The sequence below is a fragment of the Coenobita brevimanus genome, chromosome 76 (assembly GCF_032717465.1).
Source record: "Coenobita brevimanus isolate Jiangsu-jjx chromosome 76, ASM3271746v2, whole genome shotgun sequence".
Taxonomy (NCBI): Eukaryota; Metazoa; Arthropoda; class Malacostraca; order Decapoda; family Coenobitidae; genus Coenobita; species Coenobita brevimanus.
The window spans coordinates 4,268,541-4,295,468 of NC_137029.1; the positions used below are offsets into that span (position 1 = coordinate 4,268,541).

Below are 26,928 nucleotides of genomic sequence, written 5' to 3' on the forward strand. Positions count from 1 at the left end.
CAGGACTTATACTATTATACCTGTTTAATATTTCCAAGACAAATAAAAATAGTCCCATACTATTCTTTACCTCTCCCGTCACTACATGACATCTGGTGGGGAAACTACTACAAGATATAAAAGCCGCTCGACCACAAGTCTAAAATATACGCCTCTACAAGCAAATACAAAGTCGCTGCTTTATGATACAAAGTCTTTATGACATTTGGTAGCAGCGAACGTATACGAACCTCGTCTACGAATCAACATTAAATTCCTACAAAATATCAAGATTGAAAACAACCAACATCGTCTCCGAATTAAAAGCAAATTTCTACAAAAGCAACCGAGACTACAAGATTAGCTTCAGTTCTACAAAGTCTACAGCCATCTACAATCAACTACAACCATCTACAATCAACTACAATTAACAACTCTACGTCGTCTGTATAATCTTCTACACGCACCTACAAGTAGCGGCAGTCTTCATCCTACAACGAGTAAATCACAAGAAAAAAGGACCAAGAATACATCAAGAAAGAAAGAAAACAAACAAACAAACAAACGAAGAGTGAGAGACGACTCACAACTCATAACCACCACTCCCTCCCGCCTGCTGACCCAGAGGTCAATACACGCAGCAAAACACCAACTCCATATTTACAACTCATCTTACTCACTCGTCTTCACTCAAGTTACTCATCGCTACTCATTCACTCACCACAGCTACCAGTGTGGGAAGTTGAGGTCATCATGCGTGCTTGCTGAACAGACGCCACGTCAGTCAACACACCACCTGCACCACCACTCACACCACGGTAAAAATTAGTGAGTTACATAGTTACTTCATTCATACAATACACAGTGATAGACAATAAGCTTCTGCACAAACATATAAAACGTGCTGTATAGTTACAGCTTAAATACACATACTTACTTCAGTTATCTGCATAACTCAATCACTAAATAATCACCAACAATAAATATTCTACACTGTATATATTCATTCATTTATTATAACATTTATTTACTACCAACGAGTGTTACCATTTATACCTACGTAAAATACGTGTTTCATACATACAACTATACATTAATTATATCTACAAAGTAATAAAGAAAATATACAATCACAGTTACTCAGTGAGCAATTAAAAGAACTGTATTAAACATTTATTAATTAAAGCTACCTAGTGGAAACAGACAAATTAAGTTACAAGGTAACCTAGAGAAGAAAAAATGGCCAACACAAAATGCCGTTAGCAAGAGTGAACATCTTCAACACAATCGTGAAGACAATGATTTCCACACAGTGCTGACACACATATTACTCACGATAGGTACAGGTGAACAACAAGTCAGTGTGTATAGTTAATACTGTATATAGTGTATATATTTTTTTATATAAAATAACAAAATATGGGACTATATAATATCATTTTCAGTAGTATCTGTGCAATATAAACTAAACTTTAAAAAAGTATCTCAAGGAAATTAGTCAGGAATTATGCAACCATGAACAACATGGAAAAAGCGTACACAAGCAAAGAGAAACAAACTATAGAAAATCAATACTAACAAAAAAAAAAAAAAAAAAAAGAAAGAAATAAAGAAAAGTAAGAAGGAAAAAAGAGAAATAAAGTAAGATCACATAACAAACAAATGAAAATAAGTGTAAATGTTACTATATATGCCAAAATACCTCATAAACTACAAACAAAAAAGCAAATTGTTGTCTCCACATACAAGTGGCACGAAACATCATCACTATCATCGACCGCAGCATATGTTAGGACTGCAGTTATTACAATTATGTTACTCCATATTATAATTATGTACTTACAAACGATATGTAACAATTATGTAACGACAAACGATTGCATTATGTTACACTAACTACAATTATGTAACTACAAACGATATGTAACAATTATGTAACGACAAACGATTGCATTATGTTACACTAACTACAATTATGTAACTACAAACAATATGTAACAATTATGTAACGACAAACGATTGCATTATGTTACATTAACTACAATTATATAACTACAAACAATATGTAACAATTATGTAACGACAAACGATTGCATTATGTTACACTAATTACAATTATGTACCTACAAACAATATGTAACAATTATGTAACGACAAACGATTGCATTATGTTACACTAACTACAATTATGTACCTGCAAACGATATGTAACAATTATGTAACGACAAAACAGTTGCATTAACAAGATGTAACTTTTATGTAACTTTAACTACAATTATAAGGCCAAGACACATATGTAATAGTTGCATTAACAAAATGTAACTACAATTATAAGGCCAACGCAATTATGTAGTACCACAATGTTAGTACAATATTATAAGTCATACAATTATAGCACAATTCTGTATTACCAGTATCATCATACAAGTTAGGTGAATCACTATTTACTATATTATATGTATACAATATTCATACAATTTACTTTTACAGTATTATGTATTTCACTTAATTAGCTTATAAGTTCATTATAATGTGTATGTAGTATGTATCAATATGTTATAACTATTAAATGTCGATGGTACGCCATTTTTGCGCGGCTGAGCAATGTGGTAGGTCTCCATATTATAATTGCAAATCATACTAGATAGATAGATAAATAGATAGATAGAGAGACAGATAGAAGCAGGAAGTCAAATGATGAGAAGGTGTTGTGTCTGCGAGAATCGAGCAGTGCTAAGCATGCTTACACACTCTTAACACTGAGGAAAGCTGACGACAGCGGCCAGTAAGGAGATGATGCAGTTAGCTGTCAGCAGTCCTCTCGTGAACAAAGATCTAGTCCACCCCTGCTATACCAGAATTTAGGAAAGAGAGCTCAGACCTAGATTAGCCACCGAACAGGCTAGACAGAAGGAGACAAGCGACCCTAGAGAGAGGTCGAGACGGAGATTAGCCTTAGAACAGAGAGAGAGAGAGAGATAGCGAGACAGGGAGGTAGCTACCCAGGACTTATACTATTATACCTGTTTAATATTTCCAAGACAAATAAAAATAGTCCCATACTATTCTTTACCTCTCCCGTCACTACATGACATCTGGTGGGGAAACTACTACAAGATATAAAAGCCGCTTGACCACAAGTCTAAAATATACTTCTCTACAAGTAACTACAAAGTCTTTATGACACTATGAGTGAAGAAGGAAGCGTTTCGTATACCTCGCATGTCTCTTTTCTACCTTGTCTGTATTTACTCAGTTCCTGACTCGGGCTTAGAAGCACGTCCTCAGAGTCTAGCATTCTACACTCCACAAACCAACATATATCAGGCTCCCAACAGCTTTTGCGGGCTTAGAGTGCTCGGCCGTGATTTTGATCAGAGTCGACCATTCGTGTTTATTTCACATCGCCAGGAATGTTCACTGTTTCCATAAAAGACCAAATAGTTCTTGGCAGAGTTGGACCTAATTCTTTCCACTGTTCGGTAATAACTCTTCATTTTGATGTATCTGTATTAATATTAAGAAAAAGCTTTTACCTTTAACCGCTGACGTATACTTACACCTGTTTCTTCCTAGAAAAAAAAAAAAAAAACATCACACTGGTATAGAGAGCCACACATCGGACCACATAAGAGCAGTGAGCTTATAAACACTAGGGGAAATTTTAGTGGTCATACTTGTAAATTATTCGTGAGATGTCTGGCTTCATGAATTACGTGTATGATGAGAGCTGCATTTGTTCATGCATAAAAAAATTAGAGTGTACTGTATATGATACGCCCTGACAATGGATCTGCGCTTTCGATCGACTGAGCTACACTCGAGGTGGATCCATCGCCAGGGCACAAATCAATCGGTTTCAGCGCTGTTTACTTAAGCATTTACCTGCGCTATCGATGGACTGTTAAGGTTTCCAACAATTAACAAATTATTTTGTGTTTTTTAACATGTCATCATTGAACAGTAGAATGTTTGTCCGTTAATAGATACTATGTTTTTCAGTTTATAACTGCATGTCAGTGCTGTCATATCAGTGCACTCGTCATGTTTCGCTATGTCACTGTTACCATGCGATGTTTCGTCATATCAGTACTATTTATGTCACCTTAAGTCATGTCAGGGATATGTTAGTGCCGTCATGTTACGTCTTTTTACTGCCACCAGGTTATGATTGTACTTTACTATCATGCTGATATAGGGGGGACGGCGTTCCTCCACTAGTTTTATTGAGAAAAAAATATATTTTGTCACATTCGTCTGTGATGTGGCAGTGGCCGGTTGTGTGTGTGTGTGTGTGTGTGTGTGTGTGTGTGTGTGTGTGTGTGTGTGTGTTCTCCTTATGTTCTCGAAAACATTTTGACTAATCAGTGCTTTGCTTGCAACCTTTTCACCATGTTTGGTTCAGTTCGGACCCAAACTGTGTTGGTTGATCTCGCGGTGAGACCGTGACCTTAGATACATTGTTCTCTAAATTACATTTCTTCATCCTTGCTTGATTCTTAGGTAGTACGCCAAGTTTGCTCTGTATCAGATCATAACTTTTTGAGTTATAGAGAAAAGCTTTAGACCTTTTCCGGAGACCGTGACCCTCGACTGACTGCTGACAATCGAAGTATTTTTATCTTTTTTTCACTTTCAACCTTTCAAAACATATTGGTCTAAACTGGATAAAATCTGTTTCATATGACTTAGTAGCGTGACCTTCACCTTTGACGTATTGTTCTCAAAAACACTTACGTCATCCCCTAGCCTGACTCTCAAACTTTCCATCACGTTCAGTCCAAGGCGGATCATATTGTTTATATTGTTCACACACACACACACACACACACACACACACACACACACACACACACACACACACACACATCAAGCTATATCATGTGTCCTCTGCACTACGTGTGCGCGGCCGAAACGACGACGTCCATGAAACCTGAGGAACGACCATTCCCATAAAGTAGCAATAAATAGAATTAAAATGATGGTAATGATGATAATGACGACGATGATGATAAGTATGTAGAGTAACCACGCCCTTAACTGAATAGTAAGTAGAATGGCAATAATGATTATAATGATGACTTTGATTACTATAATGTTGACGATAATACCTATACCTCCTTGTAGAACGACCAGGTGACACAGCCGCAGTTCCCCTTCCTCTACCAACAGGTGTCGTGGATCCGGCGGCGTGACTACCACCTGCTCACGTCGGGGCTGAAGACGTACAGCCGGGACGAGAGGTTCAGCGTGGTGCGGCCCGAGGACTCCGACGACTGGGCCCTGCAGATTAAGTTTGTGCAGCAGCGGGACGAGGGGGCATACGAGTGCCAGGTGGGATACTTGTACTCAGTGGTGTGTGGAAAGTGCGAGTTCATATGCCTGCTGAATCTCCCTGGAGTAAATAAATGTGATGAAATTGTGTTTAAGGTAATCACACAGGCGGGTTGAAGCTGCTGAAGTACATGGGTGCGATGAATGTGCCTACGAGTGATAGATGGGTTACGTGTGTTCCGTGGTGTGAGGAATGTGGCTTCGAGTTTTTACTTGTGATTATTGTCTGAAGTACATAATTGTCATGGAGCTGTGAATGAAGTAAAGATAAAGGTGGCCTGAAACTGAAATACAGGTGGATTAAAAGTGTTTGAAGTAGATAGGTGTGTCGAAAGTGCCTATGAGAGCCAGATGGGTTGCGTGTGTTCTGTAGTGTGTGGGAAGTGCGTAGTGGTCATACTTGTGATGAGCTTGTCTGGAGTACGTTAGTGTCATGATACTATGTACGAAATGATAAAAGTACAGGTATTTGAAGCGGACGGCCGTGTTAAACTGTTTGATGCAGATAGGCGTGATAATGTATTTGAAGTAGATAGTCGTGATAAAGAGTTTGAAGTAGACAGGCGTGATAAAGAGTTTGAAGACGATAGGCTTGAAAAAGTGTATGAAGTAGACAGGTGTTATAAGATGTTTGAAGTGGATAGGTGCGATGAAAGTGCTCACGAGTGTCAGGTGAGTTTAATGTGTTCTGTGCTGAGTGGAATGTGGCTACGAATTATTACCTTTGATGAACATGTAAGTGTGGTGATGGAGAGTAACTCCTTCATGTGATGGTACCGATATTACCGAGCTGCCCTACTGCCCTGATGTACAAACGTCCCTCAGTTCCCTACTTGTCCCCCAGAAAGAGGGTGGTGGATTGCAGGATGGCAGCCTCACCCTGCAGTCTACCGGGTTCATGTCTAGATGAGGTAATTTTAGGGTTGCCACTACTACCACTATTGGAGGAAAAAAGTGGCTACGAGTTACTACGTGTAATCATTATTTCCGGAGTACATAATGCAACTGCCAGTGTTTCAAGTAAATACAAAAGAAGACTGAATGTTTTTGAAGTAGGTACCTGTGATAAATGTAATTACGAATACCCAGGTAGGTAAAGTGTGTTTAGTGGTGTAACCAATGTGCCTAAAGGTCATACTTGAGCTGAAAATTAACTGAAAGTCCCAGAGTATTTAAAGTTAAGTAAAGTGAAGTAATTGAAGAAGGCACAGTTGTGGACAAAAATCCTGTCTCCTCTGCTACTTTTCTCTTCATGGAAGCCGAAAATCAGTGTGGTGAATCCGAACAACCGGCACTGATAATATAGATCAATGGCCAAATAATCATCGCTGTCTGTTGCTGAGGATTCACCACACTGATTTTCAACCTCCATTTAAGGGAAAAAAAGAGAAAGGCGAAAAGACTATTGTACTTGACTTTACACTGGTGCAATAAAGTGTTTAGACTTAACAGTGGTGAGGGAAATGCGTGGTGTGCATAAGGTAATGATACTGCCCAGAATACATAGGTGCGAAGAAAGTTCTGCGTACATACAGAAGGTGTGATGGAAGTGTCTAGAGTACTCAGGTCTCACGAGAGTCTGAAGTATACAGGTGTGCTGAAAGTCTGTGAATTCAGGATAATAGAAGTTGTCTGTTGCGTTGATGAATTTGTAAAATATGGGACTTTATTTAAGAGAAGGATAGACGGCAGACTGACCATTCCGTGAGTCGTATGATAGACGGCCCCACCACATACAGTACTTGATTTTACATAGCGCCCACATATATATTCAAAAAGACTTATGGTTATATACATATATACATACATCATCCATACATGCATCCATACATATACACATATAGTAATGTGTATAATGCATAAGGGCAGATGTCTCTGTAGGACGGTCTTTAGGTCGACATAGATTAGGACAGAATCTAACAGATGAACGAATGAATCCAATCCTGGGTGAGGGCTGTCAGCGTAGTAGACGGAGTAAATTATTACCGCAGAGTCCACGTTTACATTTTATGAGGAATATTACAAGAGCTCATCTCATCATGTAGAAGCAAATTTAGAAAAGGATGTACTGCATGACCAGTTTCCCTGTTTCACATGAACAATCAGTAAATAGATAAGTAAACCAAAGTGATTACATACTGTATATGTGCTACCATTATACAAAGAATGTGACGCAAATAACTGTTACACACTCAATGCCGAAAGCGACCTCATAATATGATCTTTGATATGATAAAATGAGAAAACTAGAGAGACATTTTTTTGGCAGAGTCCACATTTCATTTTCAGAAAAAAATGAACATCCAGAGAATGCAACATCTGCATCCACATCTGCATCCTACAATCAGGTTAATGCCTAACCTTTGTCCCAGGCCTGATTGCTCTGAAAATCGAATTTCTTCGAAAAATCCTGACTATTCACCGAAACTGGAAGTTTGAGCTAAATAAGTGTCTAAGTTCGCCTTTTATTGTGACCATGACATTTGATCTATTGTTTTGAAAATAGAACCATGTAATCCTTAGCAAACGTTAACACTTCCACCAAATTTGGTCCAAAGCAAAACCAGTCTTGTTCAGTTTAGGGCCGAATATAATAATGTCCTCACCATGTAACCTTTGCCTCCGAGTGTTTGTTCTCAGTACTGAATGGATTAATCTTTTTTCTGATCCTATCTGCAAGTTCGGACAAAATTGGACAGAAAACTCAGTGTTGACCTTGCCATTGGCCTTTTTTTTTTTTTTTTTTTTTTTTTTTCAGCCAAAATGTAATTACTTAATCCTCTGAAGGCCTTCATTCACTAATGCCGGGTGTGCATTTCCAAGTAATATTTTGTCTAAATCTTGGCAATAAGCATCTGTATCATCTTTAATATTGGTAACAGATAAAATGAGACTGACTGATAAACAACCCGAACGAAACACGTACCCTGTTCGTACGTTCATGCACAGTAGTAAAATAGCTCAAGTTTCACTAAATACTTGTACACTACAACAAACACAGGTCGGACTTTGACCTTACCCTGTGGCCTTAACCTTTGTCTGGTCGTTCTTAAAACTGAGTCACCTCATCTTTATTTTATCCAGAACCCTTCCCCCAAGTTTGGTCTAAACTGAAACTATTTATGCTGAACTCGTTCTGTGACATGATCTATTGTTCTAAAAAAGAAAAAGAAAAAAAAAAGCAATAGGTCACTTCCTTGGCAGACCCTCATCTTTTCCACTAAGTTTGATCCAAAACGTATCAGAATTGTATTAGTTACATTCCTCAGACATAGACATGCACAGATCGAACTTAAACCCTGTCCTGTGACCTTGATTTGTAATGAATTGTTCTCAAAACTGAGTCTCACTCTTGTTGTTTCGCCGGAAAATTTTCCAACAAGTTCAATGTAAAACGAATCAAAATTGTTACGTTGACCTTGTAAAAAGTGACTGTGAAATTTTACCTCCCCCCCCCTCAAGAAAAAACTGATTCAGTCCATTGGATAACCCTGAACATTTTCATCAAGTTTGCTTAAAACCGGACGTAAATAATTTGAGAATAATAGTACACTGCAACTCGATCTGTTACTTGCGCTTACCTGCAACTTGGCCCCATACGTAATCAGTCAGTGAGAGAATAAGATGATTAGATGCTTCGTATCATGTAAAAAGTTAGTAAAATATCCGTTTAGCCATGGGACAGTAATTGTAGACAAGGAATTAAGTTCTATCCCACATCCTTTTATGTTACCTGTCTGCGCCTATCTAGTAATATCATGAATATAAATTCAAAATGATCAACTTTACTCCTAAATCTAAGAGGTATCCACGAGGTTGAATATAGTTAATTGGCACTCGCAGGAATTTTAATAATTCCCTTGAAAGATGTTATAGATATTGTTTCTAAATGCCTCACTATGAGAGGTCTCCTTTAAGAGTAATAACTTAATATTGATGTGGCAAGAATTTAACAAATTCAAGTTCATCGTTACGGAGGGGCGGAGAGAAACACCAAACAGAATATTTATATAATGTATTTCCCTCCTCACAGACTATTATGACCGAGAAATGCCTTCGATATCACTGTATGGAGAATTTCCATGTCTGCATTGTTGTCTCAGCTAGTTTCTTCTGGAAGTATGCTGGAGTCTCTTCAGAACAAAAGCAATAACAATTTACAACAACAAATACAGTATTAATATGGGTGAAGTCCGGGAAGGTTCTTCAGCGGAGATGATACTGCTTTCGACCTCGCCCTTTGTGTTCAGTATTTGGAAGTTTGTTCAGATTCGTCCATGTATCTCAGTAAAGTGGACACGGGCAGAGAAGTACTTGGATAAAATGATCAGTGAGAGAATGATGAGTAACTATTGTCTTCTTGATATTCTGATAATGCCATTGATACGGGCATTGATAACCTATTAATATTACCAGTCAGTCTGTGTAATTTGCCTTTGCTTGAGGAGCTTGGAATTAAGTTGGCCCGAAGTGAAGTTAGTGGTACGATTAAGATGAGCGTGAGTCTGTCATGCCATCAGACTTATACAGTACGCTTAATTTGAAAAATAATTCCTAAAGAAGTAGTCGTACCTTTCAATTAAGCTGCAGCACCAAACAGTAAAACTTTATGTTTCTCAACTCACAGCCACAAAAATTGTTTCCTGTTGCACTTCCCGAAGCTGTGAGACTCACAAGGCTGAGAGTGTACTGCATCTTTTATGTAGGACAAAGGACTTTGATGACATTTTCTGCAGGAAACCAAGAACCCTTTGGCGGGTCATGGAGTTATGAGATTGTTTTCCTGAGGTTCAAGCAGCCAGTGCCTTCACTCTGTGTAGAGAAACCATTAGATACTTTACGATGCTTAACGTCCTGCATATATATATATATATATATATATATATACACAAAAATGTACTTATTGCTACCCTAGTAGCAAGTAACTGCCTTAACACCTTAAATTCAGTTGCGTCTTCACCTAGTTTAACCTTGCAACTTCCAGATTTTCTCCTCAACTAAGGAGGGATCTGTAGTTGTGAAAGGGTATAATAAAGCTATGTAGATTCTCTCGTGATCGAGAAGTCTCCCGTAATCTGAATATATCAGCCTGTAGATAACAAAAACAATATGGATGGCAGAGTACTCAACGTCCACAAATTATGAGGTTAAGGATAAAAGGAAGGGAAGTGGTTGGACGGGCCATTTACAGTACGCCGGCAAGGGCACTATAATGCTGTGGCGCCACTATATCCAACTGTAGCCATGTCTGTGGTGGGTATGGAGACAACAACGGAACGCCAACATACTGTATTTACTGTTCCGAGTGGAACATTTGGGGTCACGTGCATGCGTCGCCACTATCACCACCACGATTGTTCCCAGCCCACAACCATCACCATTCCCCAGCCCTTCTGGCACCTACCACCACCACCACCACAACCATTCCCCGATCCGTCTGGCACCCACCACCACCACCACCACCACCATTCCCCCCAGCCTACCACCACCACTACCACCATTCCCCCCAGCCTACCACCACCACCACCACCATTCGCCCACCCTACCACCACCACCACCATTCGGCCATCCTACCACCACCACCACCACCATTCCCACACCCCACAACCACCACCACCATTTCCCAACCCTACCACCACCCACGATTACCACCACCATTCCCCCATGCTACCGGCACGCACCACCACCATTCACCATTCCCACACCGCACCACCGCCACCATCATTCCCCAACCCAACCACCACACACCACCATCATTTCCCCACCCTACCACCACACACTGCCACCACTCCCCCATCCCACCACCACCACCACCACCACCACCATTATTTCCAAATCTCCCACCCCACGATCACCCATTAACACCATTACCAATCCCCCACCCCATCACCACCACAATCAATCCCCCACCACTTTATCATCACCACTACCAGTTTCCCACCACCCCACCACCACCACTACCGATCGCTCACCCACACCTACCACCATCACCACCTGCTCTCCACCACCTCACCACTTCCACTACCAGTTCTTCACCTAAACCCATCACCCCATCACCAACAATCCCCCGCTCCACCGCCTATCCACCACCACTACCATTTCCCCACCCCTCCACCACCATCTATCCACAACCCCACCACCACCACTACAAATCCCCCACCCCACCACTTAACCACCACCACCACCAATCCCCCACCCCAGCACCTACCACCACCACTACAAATCCCCCACCCCACCACCGCCTACCACCATTACTACTAGTCCTTCACCCCACCACTACCCACCACCACCACCAATCCGCCACACTACCATCACCATTACCCCCACCCCCCACCACCAATTCCATATCAACACCCACCACCACTTATCCATCACTCTACCGTCACCACCATCGCCACCGGTCTCCCGCCCACACCCACCACGACCTATCCACCACCCCACAACCACCCCATCACCACGACCACCCACTGCCACGACCACCCACCACCACTACCACCCCACAATCATCCACCACCACCATTCACCACCCCACCACCACCACAGTCTCCGTACCCACTCAGCTGCCCTCTGATCTGATTACGTTGAGGGAGTGCAGGGATAGATGAAGGGTAGTCTGCACTGCTTCCCGTTTCACTGTCTCACATTTATCAGTGTGTGCGCTGTTGGATAAGGGAGACTTTTCGAGGTGAGGAGGTATCATTAAGCCTTGATCACCTCCTTCACTACTATACCCCTTTTACTCTAACCTGGGTTACAATTGCCATCTCTCCATCTTAAATGCTGAGATGTACCAAGAGATTAATACTAGAAAACGATGCTGGTCATAAAGCAGTGCCATGGGAACGGTGTAAAGCCGGAACTTTGTCTTTTTCTGCCACTGAGCTAAAAATAAGCTTCATAAGGATTCAGCATATGATAGGTTAAAGGAAAATAGTATAGAGATTATTAATTTTACCTTGTCTGATGTTAGAAAAAAAATTAATTAAAAGACTTAATCAGGTTGAAGTTAAGCAAACTGCTGTGTTGCACATCACGAATACTGACCGTGAATGTTAAAGTAGGTTTACCAAACTTACTGTGGCCGGTTCGGAGAGAAAGCATTACCGAAATGCCAACTTTGACTCTCTTTTATACGAAAAGGTCACCCAAAAGTCACTGTGGTTGGCATTGTCACACACACACACACACACACACACACACACACACACACACACACACACACACACACACACACACACACACACACACACACACACACACACACACACACACACACACACACACACACACACACACACACACACACACACACACACACACACACACACACACACACACACACATCTTTTACATTGAAGAGGCAATGTTTTTTATCACTTACAGTACTGTATATTACTCTTTTTAGATTTATATCTGATACTAACGTGAGTTCACTCTTTCACTGAGTAGGTTTCTCTGTGATGAATAAAATCTTCCGCTTGGCGTAGTCTGGAAATAAATACAAAATTTTTAAAACACAGTCTCAAGTATATTCGAGATATATTTTTTCTTTTTTTTCTTTTCTCCCCTCCTCCTCCTCCTCCTCCTCCTGCATCTTCTTCTTCTTCTTCTTTATTATGTTTACCTAATGTTTTAAAAATTTTCCGACTTTAGGCACAAAGCGACAGAATGCTCTTATTTTTCTGCCAATGAGTTATAAAGCAGGATAAGGTGTTTCATAATTCTTGTACAATTATGATGTCTGCCTTATATAAGTGGCTCATAGATAACGCTTCACTTTCACTCCGCCGGCCGATTTCTGGTGTGTTGTGGGGACGGGTCATTCAGTGTTATCAGCATATACCTTGCATTATTCATTGGTTTGCTACTCCCACTGCCACAGCCACGCTCACACTAGCCGACTGAGCCGTCCCCGTACACGCAAAATACTGCCGCGTGAGATTTAATGGAGCGCTATTTATGGGCCACCCTTTCTTTTCCCTGACAGGTGATTAAACTCAGCTTATGGTGACCTCTCGTTGTAGATGGGCTCAGAACATTCTTAACACCTTCAGTACAAGAGTTTTTGTAATTCCTCCCTAATTTCGTCAGATAAGGGTTCAAAATAGTCTTAGTTAACCCTTTCAGTACAGAGACGTTTTTGTAATTCCTACTTAAATACGACGATTTTATTTAGCTTAGGCGATATCCATGGGTGTCACAGGCTTTCCCTGTCTTTGTCTGACGCCACTTCTTGTGAGGGATGGCTTCAACTACTGTTACCGCATGCCTTCTGCAGAAAAGAAAAAGCCATGGACACCCTTTATTTCAATTCCAACAACTTCTCTTCCCGACAACATAGTGCAGACATCTAATCAACATAACATCTTGCTCTCCCTGAACCTACTTGACTCCTTTTACTTTAGAGTGGTCTATATTTTCGTTATTATAGCCTGCCTAGCGAGGCAATAATATAATCGCCTGCTTGTGTGTGTGTGTGTGTGTGTGTGTGTGTGTGTGTGTGTGTGTGTGTGTGTGTGTGTGCACTACCAGAGTATCTCAAAATCAAGTGGGCAAATTGTATCAAAACTAATGGGCAGTATCCCGGGATATATGGCATGTTTGTTAATACTTTTGGCGAAGCTTATTTGATATTGCTCCGACTGCCAGAGGATCTTGCAAGAAAAAATTCAACTTTTTTCTTTTAACTTGCTATTTGTTCACCATTTCTATCGTACGGTTAACGAAGAGAATGGCTATTAAAAGTGTAACTATTAGAAGTCATCAAAATCCTGTTATACTTAATGACATTCACCAACATAATACTTCTGACTTAAAGCTCCTGAATGCTAGAGTGATACTTAACTTGGTAGCAGGGAAGAGCGAAATCATAAGACTTTTATCTTTTCGATGTTGGCGATGCTGCGATGAGATCCCTTCGACTGCCAGAGAATTACGGATTTATTTGTTTTTAGTCATGGCGAACGATACGCTTCCGTGGGCGAATGTTTTGGGTTTTGTTTTTTCTGCGCATTTCCTGTAGCTCATTGGCAAGAAAGTCAAACCTGTATCTAACCACCCCATCCATAGCACTTTTTTGTGGCTAATATTATATTCTTGTGCTAACCTGGTCTTACAATTCAGCATTTATAATGAAGAGATGGAAACTGTAGGCCATATCAAAAGAGTTTAGTGCTCTGGGTATTGCTTTCACATTATCAGTTCTCTGCTATACGCCTTTCCTACCACGTCGGACTAGTAGATATATTTATGTTTGCCACTCATCTCGTTTCATCCTATTTTCTTGAACAAGGGTATGATTTTACCTCTCTCTCTCTCTCTCTCTCTCTCTCTCTCTCTCTCTCTCTCTTGTGGTTAAAGTTTTTAATAGGAAAGTACTTTATTTTGCAAGCTACAAGACAAGGAGAAATGATGCAGATACTTGCCTTTGATATTTGCACCAGCTTCACTTCGTTTTATTTTTATTATAGTTACCATTAGAATGAAAGAATTAACAAGTGCCAGGACACAAAAATGATAATAGAAATACCACTGATCATTTAATACGAGTACACACCTTGTATGATAGGCTAGAGAGGGTTTGGTACTGGTTATAAAAATCAGGTATATTTATTGACGCCTACAGTAACAAAAGGTGTCGAGATTGGTGCTAAGGGGGATGGTAATAGTGTGTGCTGTCTTGTACTTCTGGTAATGATGATGATGATGGTGATGATGACGATAATGATGATGATGATGATGATGATGATGTGTGTAGTACTGTGTAAATTGTCGGTGTCGATGATGCTGTGTGTGTTGTATTGTGTACTGTAAGCTGTCAGTGATGATGATGATAATGATGATGGTGATGATGATAATGTATTGTGTAAACTCTCAGTGATGATGAAAATAATCACCATGCGTGAAGACAGGTGTCTACAGTTATGATGAGGGTGATGTTATGGCGTGTCAGGAGTCGGTGATGATGATTATGTGTTGTGTCTTGTGTCAGGGGCGATGATGATGATGATGATGATAATGATGATGATGGTAATGATTATGCATCATATCAGGTGTCAACTGTCACGGGTCGGTACGGTTACTTGGTCAACCTGGCGGTGGTGGTGCCCGAGGCGGTAATTTCAGGGTCACCAGAGCGACACGTCCAGTCCGGCTCCACCATCTCTCTCCTCTGTGTCATCCAGGGGGTATGTATTTCGCTCTTGTGTCAATCAGGGGGCACGTATTTCATTCCTGTGTCATTCAGGGGGTACGTATTTCATTCCTGTGACATCTAGAGGGTACGTATTTCATTCCTGTGTCATCTAGAGGTACGTATTTCATTCATTGTCTGAGGTACATAATTCATTCATCTGTATCATCTCATGGAACTTATTTCACTCCTGTTTCATCCAGTGGTAGGTATTTCATTCCTTGGTGTCAGCCAGTGGTAGGTATTTTATTCCTTTGTGTCATCCAGAGCTACTTTTTTCACTCCTGAAAAACGTAGCACTGGAATGTACGTATCTTTCCTCTGTTTCATCCCGGAGTTACGTATTTCATCCATCTGTTTCCTCGAGGAGGTACGTATTTCACTCCTCTGTCATCCAAAAAGTACTTACTTGATCCTGCTGTGTCATCCAGGACGTATTTATTGCAGTTCTCTGTGACATCAGGAAGTCGGTCCTTCTTCTCCCGGTGTCATTCACGGGGTGCGTAATGCAATCCTTTATCATCCAGGAGATATGTGTTTCAACCTCCCTATGTGTCATCTACGGGGCACATAGATTCCTTAACCATCACATTCCTTTGTACCATTTATGTGACACATGTACGTATTTTATCCCAATGTACGTATGTATTCCCTCCTCAGCCATCTCGCTGTCTTGTGTCACTCAGAGATTAAGTATATATATCAGTAATTTTTCACCGGTATTACTAAAACAAAGTACGCACTGTGAGAAAGACCCGAGTTTCTGGAGGTCATTTATGGATCAGTTGCGAGTATGAGATACGGACAGTCTGCAAGGCACGTTACAAAGCGTAATCAGCATCGATGTAGTGGAGCCAAATACACTTTCATCATATTTTAAAAAATGGCTATTAGAAACCGGGGCTATGTTTAACCTTTCGCGCTTTCAGACTATATATATATTTTTCTCCATTGCTTTAACCACTGGGTACGCAATATAACAACTGTAACCTTTAATCCTTAAATTCGAGGAACGACACGTCTCTTTATTTGTGACTAACAGTAATTTTACTCACTCCTGGGAAGTATTTTTTTTTTTCATTCTTTAACACGAAAACCAATTTTACATAATATTTTTGTTGCTATGAAAGGATTATCTTTAGTATTAAGAATTAAAGAAGGCTTTATATAAACACTGTTACAAAAAATAGGCGCTAAATCAAATCGCCCGGAGGGTATAAAGAGTAATGTGAACATGACGTCATCTAGCTGAAGGGTTTAATTTACACAGTATGATGGAGTCATTCAAATCTGATTTTTTATACCTCTGAAGGATTATGTAAGGTCACAGTGTGATGCTTTAATGGATCCCGTTTATATTGGGCAGACTGCCTTTTTTACCTCTCTGAACCCTACCTCACTTTACCTGGGGAAGGAGGTATGTCTAACAAGGACGACGACGACGACGACGACGACGATGACGCTGATGATGATGACAACTAAGCTTCTTGTTATCAGCTTAGGCAACACCTAACTCTGTCAAGGGGTTAGAAATAGTCTGTATTGCACGCAGCAGAACGATGGTATCTTTTTTTTTCTCTCTTTTTTTTAATTAGTGCAACCAACAGACTAATATATTCAGCTCAAGACACCCTACTGATGTTGTCTTTGTTGATGTTATTTATAACTGCTGTTATTTGATCCCAGGTTCCCTGGACATAAACCCAGTGGACTGGAGGCTGAAGTTTTTCTTTTTCTGTAGTCCGTCATCAACTTTAGTAGGACCTGGAAGGAATTTTAAGACGGTATTAAAGCCTGAACCTACTTTATCCTCTCCAGTTCGAAATCTAACTAACGCTGAATAAAATCGCCTGGAAATAACAGGAATAAACTAAAACAAGGGGCATTATAGAGCGACGGCAAACTTCGGTGTGATTCATTTGTGATCATTAATTCTGGTAAGTTATTGTGATTCACCAAACAGAACGAGGATATAGTTTTTGTTCTGCCTTGATACTTTGTCAATGATCATACTTTTCTACTGTTCAAGTTTTTGTTTAATAACACGAAGTACTGTGCATCCTTCATTTAATAATGTTACAAAACATTAAAATAGGCTTATGCAACATACATTCTCTGCTTTGTGTGACCAAAATTTCTCGGTAATATTATGATAACCCAGTTCTTCCAATATCCGTGAGAGGGTAGTCAACAAGATTATGGGAGTAATGTCGAGGGTGAGGGGAAGAGAAGACAGATGATGAGGGGGAAGAATAGAATGGAGAAGTATACGAGTGAGAGTGCTGTGAGATGGAGAGAGGAGAGCCTAATGCCTGAGGACAGGATGACGCTGAGGCAATTTGTTCGTGACAACCCTCGCCAGGCTGTAGAAAGATATGATTTTGTCTTTCCATCTTCTTGTTTACAACAGTTAACGCAGTTCATCCTATGGTACTGTTAGGATTCGTGCGTCGCCCTAGATTAATCTGAAGGTTATTCATTTTAAGAAATAATGAACTATGACCAAAATCGTAACTGGTGTAATGTATGTACTGGGTAGTTAGATTTCTATGCCTTATCATCAGCAGTATTTGAAGGATACTTATTTCTCCGACTGTACCATAGCAAACAAAGGGTGAATTATGAAAAATGCATCTCAGCCATTCTAGTGACAATGGGCCAAGAAACCCAGACGAATTTATTGTCTGACTGTGACCGTTTTCTCGTTTACATTGAGTTAGGTTTCATCCTTTGGCACAGTCAAGGAATTCACTATTGTCGCTGGATAAGGTGAGTACATCGCAGAAAAATCAAACCATACAAGAAAAGCTGGTTCAGTTAAGACTTTGACTATATTTCACTACTTTACAAAGATCTGGAGACAAATCTGTATAAACAATCTTTGATTCCCAGACATACGATAAAATCTGTTGAGCGGCTATACAAGGACCTCAGCCTCATTATAAACAACAGTAACAGCCAATCTCATATTACCATTTGAGGTGTAAGGGCTCGAGGTTAGGATACCGAAGTCTAGTGCATTAAAGAGTAGATGACCACTTCCCATGAGCAGCATTACATGACTGAAATCCTTCATTCACCTCTTGGATTTCTGTTGTTACTTTCCCATGAGTAATCAGTAATAATGTCATTTCTTGGAAATCCTAGACCATCACTCAAAAGGGAGAGTTCTAACCACTAGACTACTAGGCACCTCCCTCCTTGTAACCCTTACTTTATTCATTTAATCTTTTTCAGGGAGTAACGCCGCCTCAGTTCATCCTCTGGTACCACAACAAGCAGATGGTGAACTACGACAAGAGCCGAGGCAGGACCACAGTGGCAATGGACCACGATGATCCTAATACTTCCCGCCTCACCATCAACAGTGCCACCAGTGAGGATTCCGGCAATTACACCTGCAGCGCCACGAACATCATACCGTCCTCAGTTAATATTTTTGTCACGAAAGGTAAAAACTCATGTAGAACTTTTTCAAGTCCAATGTAGCCCTTATAATACACTGACTTCTTTTACCTACTCCATAGTTCGCTGAGAGTGGTCAGGGCACAGCCTTTCTTCAGACTGGAGGAGGAGAAGAAAGTGGTTTTATTCGAATGCTATCTTTGTTATATTTAGAGAATGTTTTAAGACTAATTGTAGTACTTCTGTTAGTTGTGAAACTAAAAGTTTCATAGTATCCTGATGTAGATTTTTGCTGCGCATGTTGTAGTTTTATATATTTTTCTCTCTCTCTACCAGACAATTATTAGTATATTACTTTCAGTGGAGCCAGTTAATGGGGAGGGATTAATCAAGGGCTGTATTCAATTCCTCAAAACTGAGAAGTTTATATTAGGGTGAACAAGCTCGTCTGGAGATAACTAGAATACAATTTCCACCTTCATGCAGTTCTTATTAAGGAATTAATAATCATACTGGTTTTGCAGTTTTCATATCACCATCCACCCCTCTTCCTTATGTCACTCTCCTCTCGTGCTTCCATTTCACATATGTTTCTCATTTTCTATGATGGCACCAAAGCAGGTAAAATCTTTCAGTTGCTCAGATCTCTATCGATTTAATTTTAAAACTGCAGTTTCAATGTTTGTTACGAGCGAGGGAGCGCAGCTAGCGAAGCGATATTTACGTTCAGCTGAGAAATGAGCTGACAGACACAACCCGGTCCGTCCCGACACTGCCTGACCGCGATGGTTTTCAAAGGCTAATAACTTTTCTATTATGTGAGATAGAGAAGAGATTCTTTCAGCAGTTAGTAGATACATTCAATAAATTTTACTTTTAACTATATGTTTACTCATGAGACCAAAGAAACTCCTTGGAATCCCAGCTTTTCAAGGGGATATATGAAGGGCGTCATTTGACATGTTCTGCTATGTAACCGAATTTTAAAAGATTTCCTGTTGTAACCCTAGTTTTACTTGCATGAATTCTAACAGTTAAATATCGGGTATTACGCTCATAATATTCATTAACGTTTTTTCTGTGTTCAAGGGGTGAAATCAGCAAGGGCCCCCTATTTCTGAGTTTCATCATTTGATCAATAGCTATGCATTTACCGATGTAGTTCATTGACACGGCATGTCAGGGGCAGAGAACTGAGCTCTGCGCGTGTGATAAATGCTACGGCGGCTCGCTATATGCACATCCAGAGAGAAAACGTGACAAGATAAATATATTAGCTCAATTATTCTTCCGTTATTGTTCAACTACCTCGCCAGAAACGCTGAAAGTTTACACCAAGATGAAGTTATGATGACAGGAGTATGTACAAACACATGCTCGCTCATCACGCATTCACAAAGAGCACTTCACTGGTACTACAGTATATATCACAACCTCAATGTGTAACTCCATTCCCCTACATAAACCTTGCAGATTTACTCCCTCATGATTATACAGGGCTAATGCCTAGTATCTCCAGGTGCTGTTATATTTTCGGCCAGTAGGGCTGAAATTTCGTTTCGGGTGGTAAGTGAGCAGAGTGGTAATGTTTTCAGTTGTAAGTTGGCTGGCTGGCTTTGTTTCTGTGTGGGTAAACAAAATATCTCATGAACGGCTTCAGCTATCAACATAAATTTAACACAATCAGTGGTGTTCATAATTCATCGACAAATCATGGACAAATATCCATTTAACTCTGAAATTCTCCACGTGATAAGTAGTATCTGGCAATAATTATATCAGAACTATAAATATGAAAGATCTGTGAAGTAAATATTTATTATAATTTTTGCACGTCATACTGTTGAATATGCGATAGCTCACAAGAGTTTACCTACAGCGGTAACTGAATACGAAATTACAGAAAAGCGTAACCCTCGGTGAAAGCTATATTTTTATCTTAAAAGCTGACCTAGACTCTCAGCTTTCATGTATATTGTGTTTATGCATACAGTGGCTTCCCTCCCCCCCCTCTCTCTCTCTCTGTGCTATTAATCTGGTAACATCTCTTCGAAAATAAGAAGACAGATATCTTTACTGATTTTTAAAAAAGAAACGGAATAATTAAGAGTGATTGTATACGTATATGCATATCACCGATTTATATAGTGTGCTCAGTATCTGTATATAAGGTGGATAAGATTTAGCCTGACCAGTCATAAACTGTGCCGTTATAATAACAGTGCTTCTTGAAGTGACAACTCAAACTGCTGACATCATGATCGGTGCTAAACAGTTACTGTGTTTAAGAATATGTCAATAACTACTGTATATATGAAGTAATCAATCAGATCCTGGGGTTTTCTAGTAACTAAATTCATCGTCTTGTGATGATGGCTTTGAATATATATACAAATATGTTGTTAAAATTGTCGCAGTTTGGATTTACCACTCGTATTAAGAAAAGCATGAAAATTTGAATTCTGTTATAACATTTCTCACTGCTTTTTCATACACTCCACCAACTCTGCCTAAAAACGGAAAGTCGTGAATGAAATATCCCTTGCATATTTCAGTGTAGACCAAATGTATTTTCCCTCTGACTGCGTGGGTTTTGCAACGTAGTGAGGCTGATAGCTATAGTTCACTGTATGGAGGCTGGAACCATGGATGTTTGTAAGGCTGTTACTTAAAAAGGGTGTTCTTGGAATATGCTTTCATATGTTTGTACAATGTTCACAACCTGTCTGTTCATATTGATAAAACACACACACACACACACACACACACACACACACACACACACACACACACACACACACACACACACACACACACACACACACACACACACACACACCACAATACATCGACTTTCACGTGAAATGCGTCACTCTCCCTAACGGACACAACTGCACCATTCTTAAGTCGCCTACATTGCAAGAGTTACTTCTGGCAGACACGCTTCCTCCAGGCAGAAGAGTCTTTCCTGTAGATTGGCCCAAATGGATATATATATATATATATATATATATATATATATATATATATATATATATATATATATATATATATATATATATATATATATATATATATATATATATATATATATATATATATATATAGTCCTAAAGTAATAATGTTAGGTTAACGTTGTTCCTGCTGCTGGTTATCATGTCAGGTGCACGCAAGATAGTTCCAGCTAGAGGATATGAGGCTAAGGGCAAGCGAGTCCTGTTGTAAATTATTGGATCAGGTGGAAGAATATCCGAGTTAGAAGTTATTGAGTCAGGTGCACGTAGACCCTGTTGGAAGTTCTGAGGTCAGGTGCACCTAGCTGAATTAGTTATAAGGCCATGTGCACGTGTTCTTGTTGGAGCTGGGTGCACGGAAGTCCTGCTATTGGAAGTTAAAAGACCAGATGAACGGGAGATTATGGGGACAGTTGATAGTTATGAGATCAGGCGAGATCAGGTGCACAGAAGGTTGTGAGGATAGATGCATGGGAGATTATAAGATCAGGTGCAAATAGGTCACGTGCACCTACAGTAAATCAGGTGCATGCAGTTTCTGCTGGAAGCTATAAGGTTATGTGCACGCAGTTCTTGTTGGAGATGGTGTACATAAATGAAAATATTTTCTGCCGGTGGTTATACGATCAGGTGCACATTGTTCATGCTGGGAATTATGAGGTTACGTGCACTTAGCTGGATCAGATCTGGTGCATGTAGTTCATAGTGGTGGGTTTGTGGTTCGATGCACGTAACTCATATAGGAATTTAAAGGACTAGGTGCACGTAGGGTTGGGAGCACGTAGTTCTGGTGCACGTAATTCCTACTGGTGGTTATGGAGTCCTGTGCACGTAGATCGCATGAGAGGTTGCAACATTAAGTGAAGGTAATTCCTGCCGGAGGTTATGAGGTCAAGTGAACGTACTTAATTCCTGCTGGAGGGGCATCGATCCATAACAGGTCATTAATACCATGCCTTACGTCATCAACCCCGTCAATTCCCCACTTGCGAGTTTTGGTCTACAAAGAAGTTAAAAAAAAATAAACAATGAAAAATTTCGTAGTATTGAAGCATATCGCGTTTTAAACAGAACACTGTGTGAGAAAAGCATTGACATAATATCAAGTTTTGCTGAACAATGTTTCGCTTCAGTTTAGCCGTGGGTAAGGAACAGAATAAGCAGTTTCTCAAACACAGTGAAAAGATGGACTGTCGTCGATTTTGTACTTTCCTTATTTACGACCAAATCAAACCATAAGGTTTTTCAGCAAGTACTTCATACTCTGTAAAAGTTATATATATATATATATATATATATATATATATATATATATATATATATATATATATATATATATATATATATATATATATATATATATATATATATATATATCTTTCTTTCTTTTTCTTTCTGCATTAAATGCGATACATCCTAGTACAGCGAACATTATCGATGTCGATATTTTGGATCTCTCTGTAGCTCAAAACTCGCAAATGATGAGTACAACAAAGTGTCTCCAGTTTAACTTGCTGCCTCCAGACGATTTTATACTTCTTTTGAAAAATTTCTTATACTGAACGGGTTGTTGATTTACGCTCTGCATACCATTTTTGCATTTTTCTAAATTTAGGTTTGTTTTCATGGTGGTTGGTCAAGTTAGCTTCTTAGTAAGGTAGGGTAATCTGTTAAGTTAGGTTTTGTTACAATAGGCTAAGTAAGGCTGTTAAGTAATTAAAAAACGGCTAAATGATCATCCTGCTGTTATCAACTTTTTGCACGTAACGCGAAAAGGGTATACAAAACGGAAATCGGTGAACGGGTTCAAGTTGGCTAAATTTAATCCCTGCAGTTCACAGAATCTATCCCAAATTAATTTTCTTTAAAATGTACACTTGCTAACTCCAGATGATTTGATAGAATTTAAGAATAACTTTTTGTGCTTGAATATGTTACCGAAGGCTAGATAAAGCCTCTCAAGCCAACAAAATTATCCTAAAATTATGGAAATCATTTGAAGGCACCAATAATCAATCAAGAATACGTCATCAGATCGAAGAAGATTATTCCAAAGTTGACGCAGTTCCTTGTTGTACTTTTGCTGATTACAGACGATTCTGTCCAACTTAGGAAAATTCTCTTACTGAGGAGGTTAACGAAAGCAATATCTAACTTTTCTGGTTCATAATGTCCCTACCAAACAGACTGAAACCTCTCAAACTAGAAAGCGTAAAAACATGAGAAACATCCCCAGACTGAAGTGATGACATTATTAGGAATTTTTCTGTCTTTTGTTTATTCTAACTTGACCTAAAACTGCCATCTCTCTGTCTTGAATGGTGAGTTATAACAAAAGATTAACAGAAAATTGTGTTGCTAGCCCCGAAGAAGTGCATTCGAAAAGATGCAGAAACATAGCATTGCCGTTTTCTTTCACTGAGCTACCTGAAATAAGCCACAAAAGAAGCATACTGCCATACATTCTAATCTATTTGGTATAGCCCTCTATCCTCTTTTTACTCCTGCTAGCCCTAAAGTTGTCATCTCTCCATATTCAATTGGGGCTGTAACAACAGATTGACGCTAATTTTGTTACTTTTAAGCTGAAACACTAGATAAACATCAGAATATGATGCTTGTGGTTAAAAAGTGCTGTGGAATGGATGTATAGTCGTGGCATTGTCCTTTTCTGCCAAGGTAAGCGAAATTAGCTGCAAAAGGACGAAATCTAGGCAAGGTTAAGGTAAAAAGAGTACAATGTTGCTTTGAATGGGCCAGAAGCTACTTGCATTCCCTTCAGTATAGTGATCCGTATAAATTTCGTTCTTTCTATGGTCAGACAATTTTGATCAGCTTAAGACGAACTTTTATGATGAAGACCCTTCAGTCGATGGCGGATATTATATTTTGTGCTTGTTCTTTCCATGCAACTTTATTCACCTTAGGAAAATTTTTTCTTAAACTGGATACAAGAGTGTACAGTATATGCGTGAGGTGGAGAGAGAGAGAGAGGGAGAGAGAGAGAGAGAAGGAGGACGAGGGGGAGACCACGGATGAGATGCAGGGAAGGAGAGGAGAGATGTATGAGAGGGGAGGGGGTGAGCTGTAGGGAGAGCATTGAAATGGCTGAGGACAGGGCGACTTTCAACCCCCCAGGAGATTAAGGTGTCTGTCAATAGATAGATAGACAGATAGATAGATAGGACAGACTTTTCAAACTGGAGGGCTTTGATATAGCTACAGTATTATTACTGTATCTTCTCTCCTAGGGGACTCAACCTGGCCAAATAAAATAAGTGGTAGGAGTAAGCATTATATAATGTCCTCCTTTAACTGAAGGGGCTGATTAACAAGGGAAAAAAGAGGAAGAGGGGGGTGGAGGAAGAAATCGTCGTGACTTGCTTTGTATGCTAATGTTAATTTCTTTTTAAAGCTTAGTGGCAGATAATATAATAGTTTTGCTCTACATCTTTTCTTCAGCCCGTGATCGTGATTAGCGCCGTAACCTAGCATAATATCGTGTTACAACTCAGTGTCAGAATAACACGACAGTCTGGTCTACTCTCCTTCTCCAGAATTTCTTCGTGACAAGCATGGTGTCCCTGTGATAATCTCGTGTTGCAGCTCAATACCCGAATAAGACAGCAAATTGGCCGTACATCCTCTCCACAGTACTTCATTATGATTAGAACCAAATTCTTATGTTAATTTTTAGTACAGGTCATCATTCAAGGTGGAGATGTGACAGTTTTAGCTCAAGTTAATCCCTTCTACCCAAAGACGCAGTGTTTCTTATATTCTTGTTACTTCCAAGATGTTTAAGCTAACGGTGGAGAGACCTGTAGTATTAGAACTGTTTAAAAATTCTTTATCTAATATTTCGTATTGAAAAAGTGTCCTTCCGTGTTTGAGAAGATCCTCCTACTTCCTCTTTTCTAACCTTTTCTCCTACACACTGGTTAGATATTGGTAGAATTAACATTAAATTTTTTCAGCAGATTACCTCGTCATGGGCCAATAGGTGTCCTGTTATCTATGCTTCCTAAATACTTATATGTACTCTTGCTTCTAAATGGGAAGCTAGAATAAAATAAGAACTTCATCACTGGATTGAAAGGGTTACACTAGATAGAGTATAGTATTTGGTATGCGTGTGATTACCCAACATTTTCTACTCTTCCGCAGGTGACAAAACTGCAGCTATCCAGCGCTTGGGGTCTGGGGGTAGTGCAATGGTTCCGGTACCTGGTGCCGCCCTTGTGCCACTGCTGGTGACGTCACAAGTACTGGCACTCTCCCATGCCCACCTACTCCTCCCAGTCGCCACGTGATGCCGGTCACCTGGACCGCATCACCTCCTGCCTCGCTACCCCTAAGTCTTATCTGTGCTGTTGTGTATCATGTAATTACCAAATAATTAATATTCTTATAATGAGCTTAGATGCTGTTCATTATGCTGCATACCAGGTTCTTGATTTATGATGTGAAGGCTATGTCCAGCATACAGTCTGCCACTCTGACAGGCGAGTTGATGAAATTTGTGACTTCATCCGCGTCAAGTACGTAAACTGGAGCAAGACACGTAAAATGAGGAAAAAAATATTATAAATACACAAAGGGGACAATCATGTGTGTTTAAGTGTTAAAAACAACGTGATTACATACACCTGCTGCTCACGCGATCAAAACTTCCTCCAAAGTCACACCAGAAGCACTGAGGTTTGGAAATATTTTGGTCGTTGCTTCGACGAATTAATGAAATGAACCTTTGTTTATGAATTCAGGTAATGTGCTGAGTTCATCTAGAGATTAAACCAAACCTTGAAGTTTGCAATTTGGTATGAACAAGGAGGAATTATTGACCCAGAATGTACAAGCACTCTAGTATATGCTGCAATGAACTCATGATACAGCGTGACGCAGAGCTCATTCTCAGCCCTCCACTGTTCCCATCTTAACCGGTCTTCTTGATGTTGCCGTGGAACTTCTTGTAGTTGATGTGAATAGCTGTGTGTGAATGAC

At 39.8% G+C, this 26,928-nt stretch overlaps 1 protein-coding gene across 1 annotated transcript in view; it reads left to right on the forward strand.

The window, feature by feature from the left end:
- The window catches only part of LOC145408261 (zwei Ig domain protein zig-8-like), a 53,906-nt gene extending 27,669 nt beyond the window's left edge, over window positions 1–26,237 (forward strand). The window contains exons 4-7 of the mRNA XM_080279030.1: window positions 5,131–5,313; window positions 15,366–15,500; window positions 18,743–18,956; window positions 26,092–26,237. Coding sequence (XP_080135156.1) covers window positions 5,131–5,313; window positions 15,366–15,500; window positions 18,743–18,956; window positions 26,092–26,237 — 678 coding nt within the window. The remainder of the gene's footprint in view (window positions 1–5,130; window positions 5,314–15,365; window positions 15,501–18,742; window positions 18,957–26,091) is intronic.
- The last annotated feature ends 691 nt before the right edge of the window (window positions 26,238–26,928 follow it).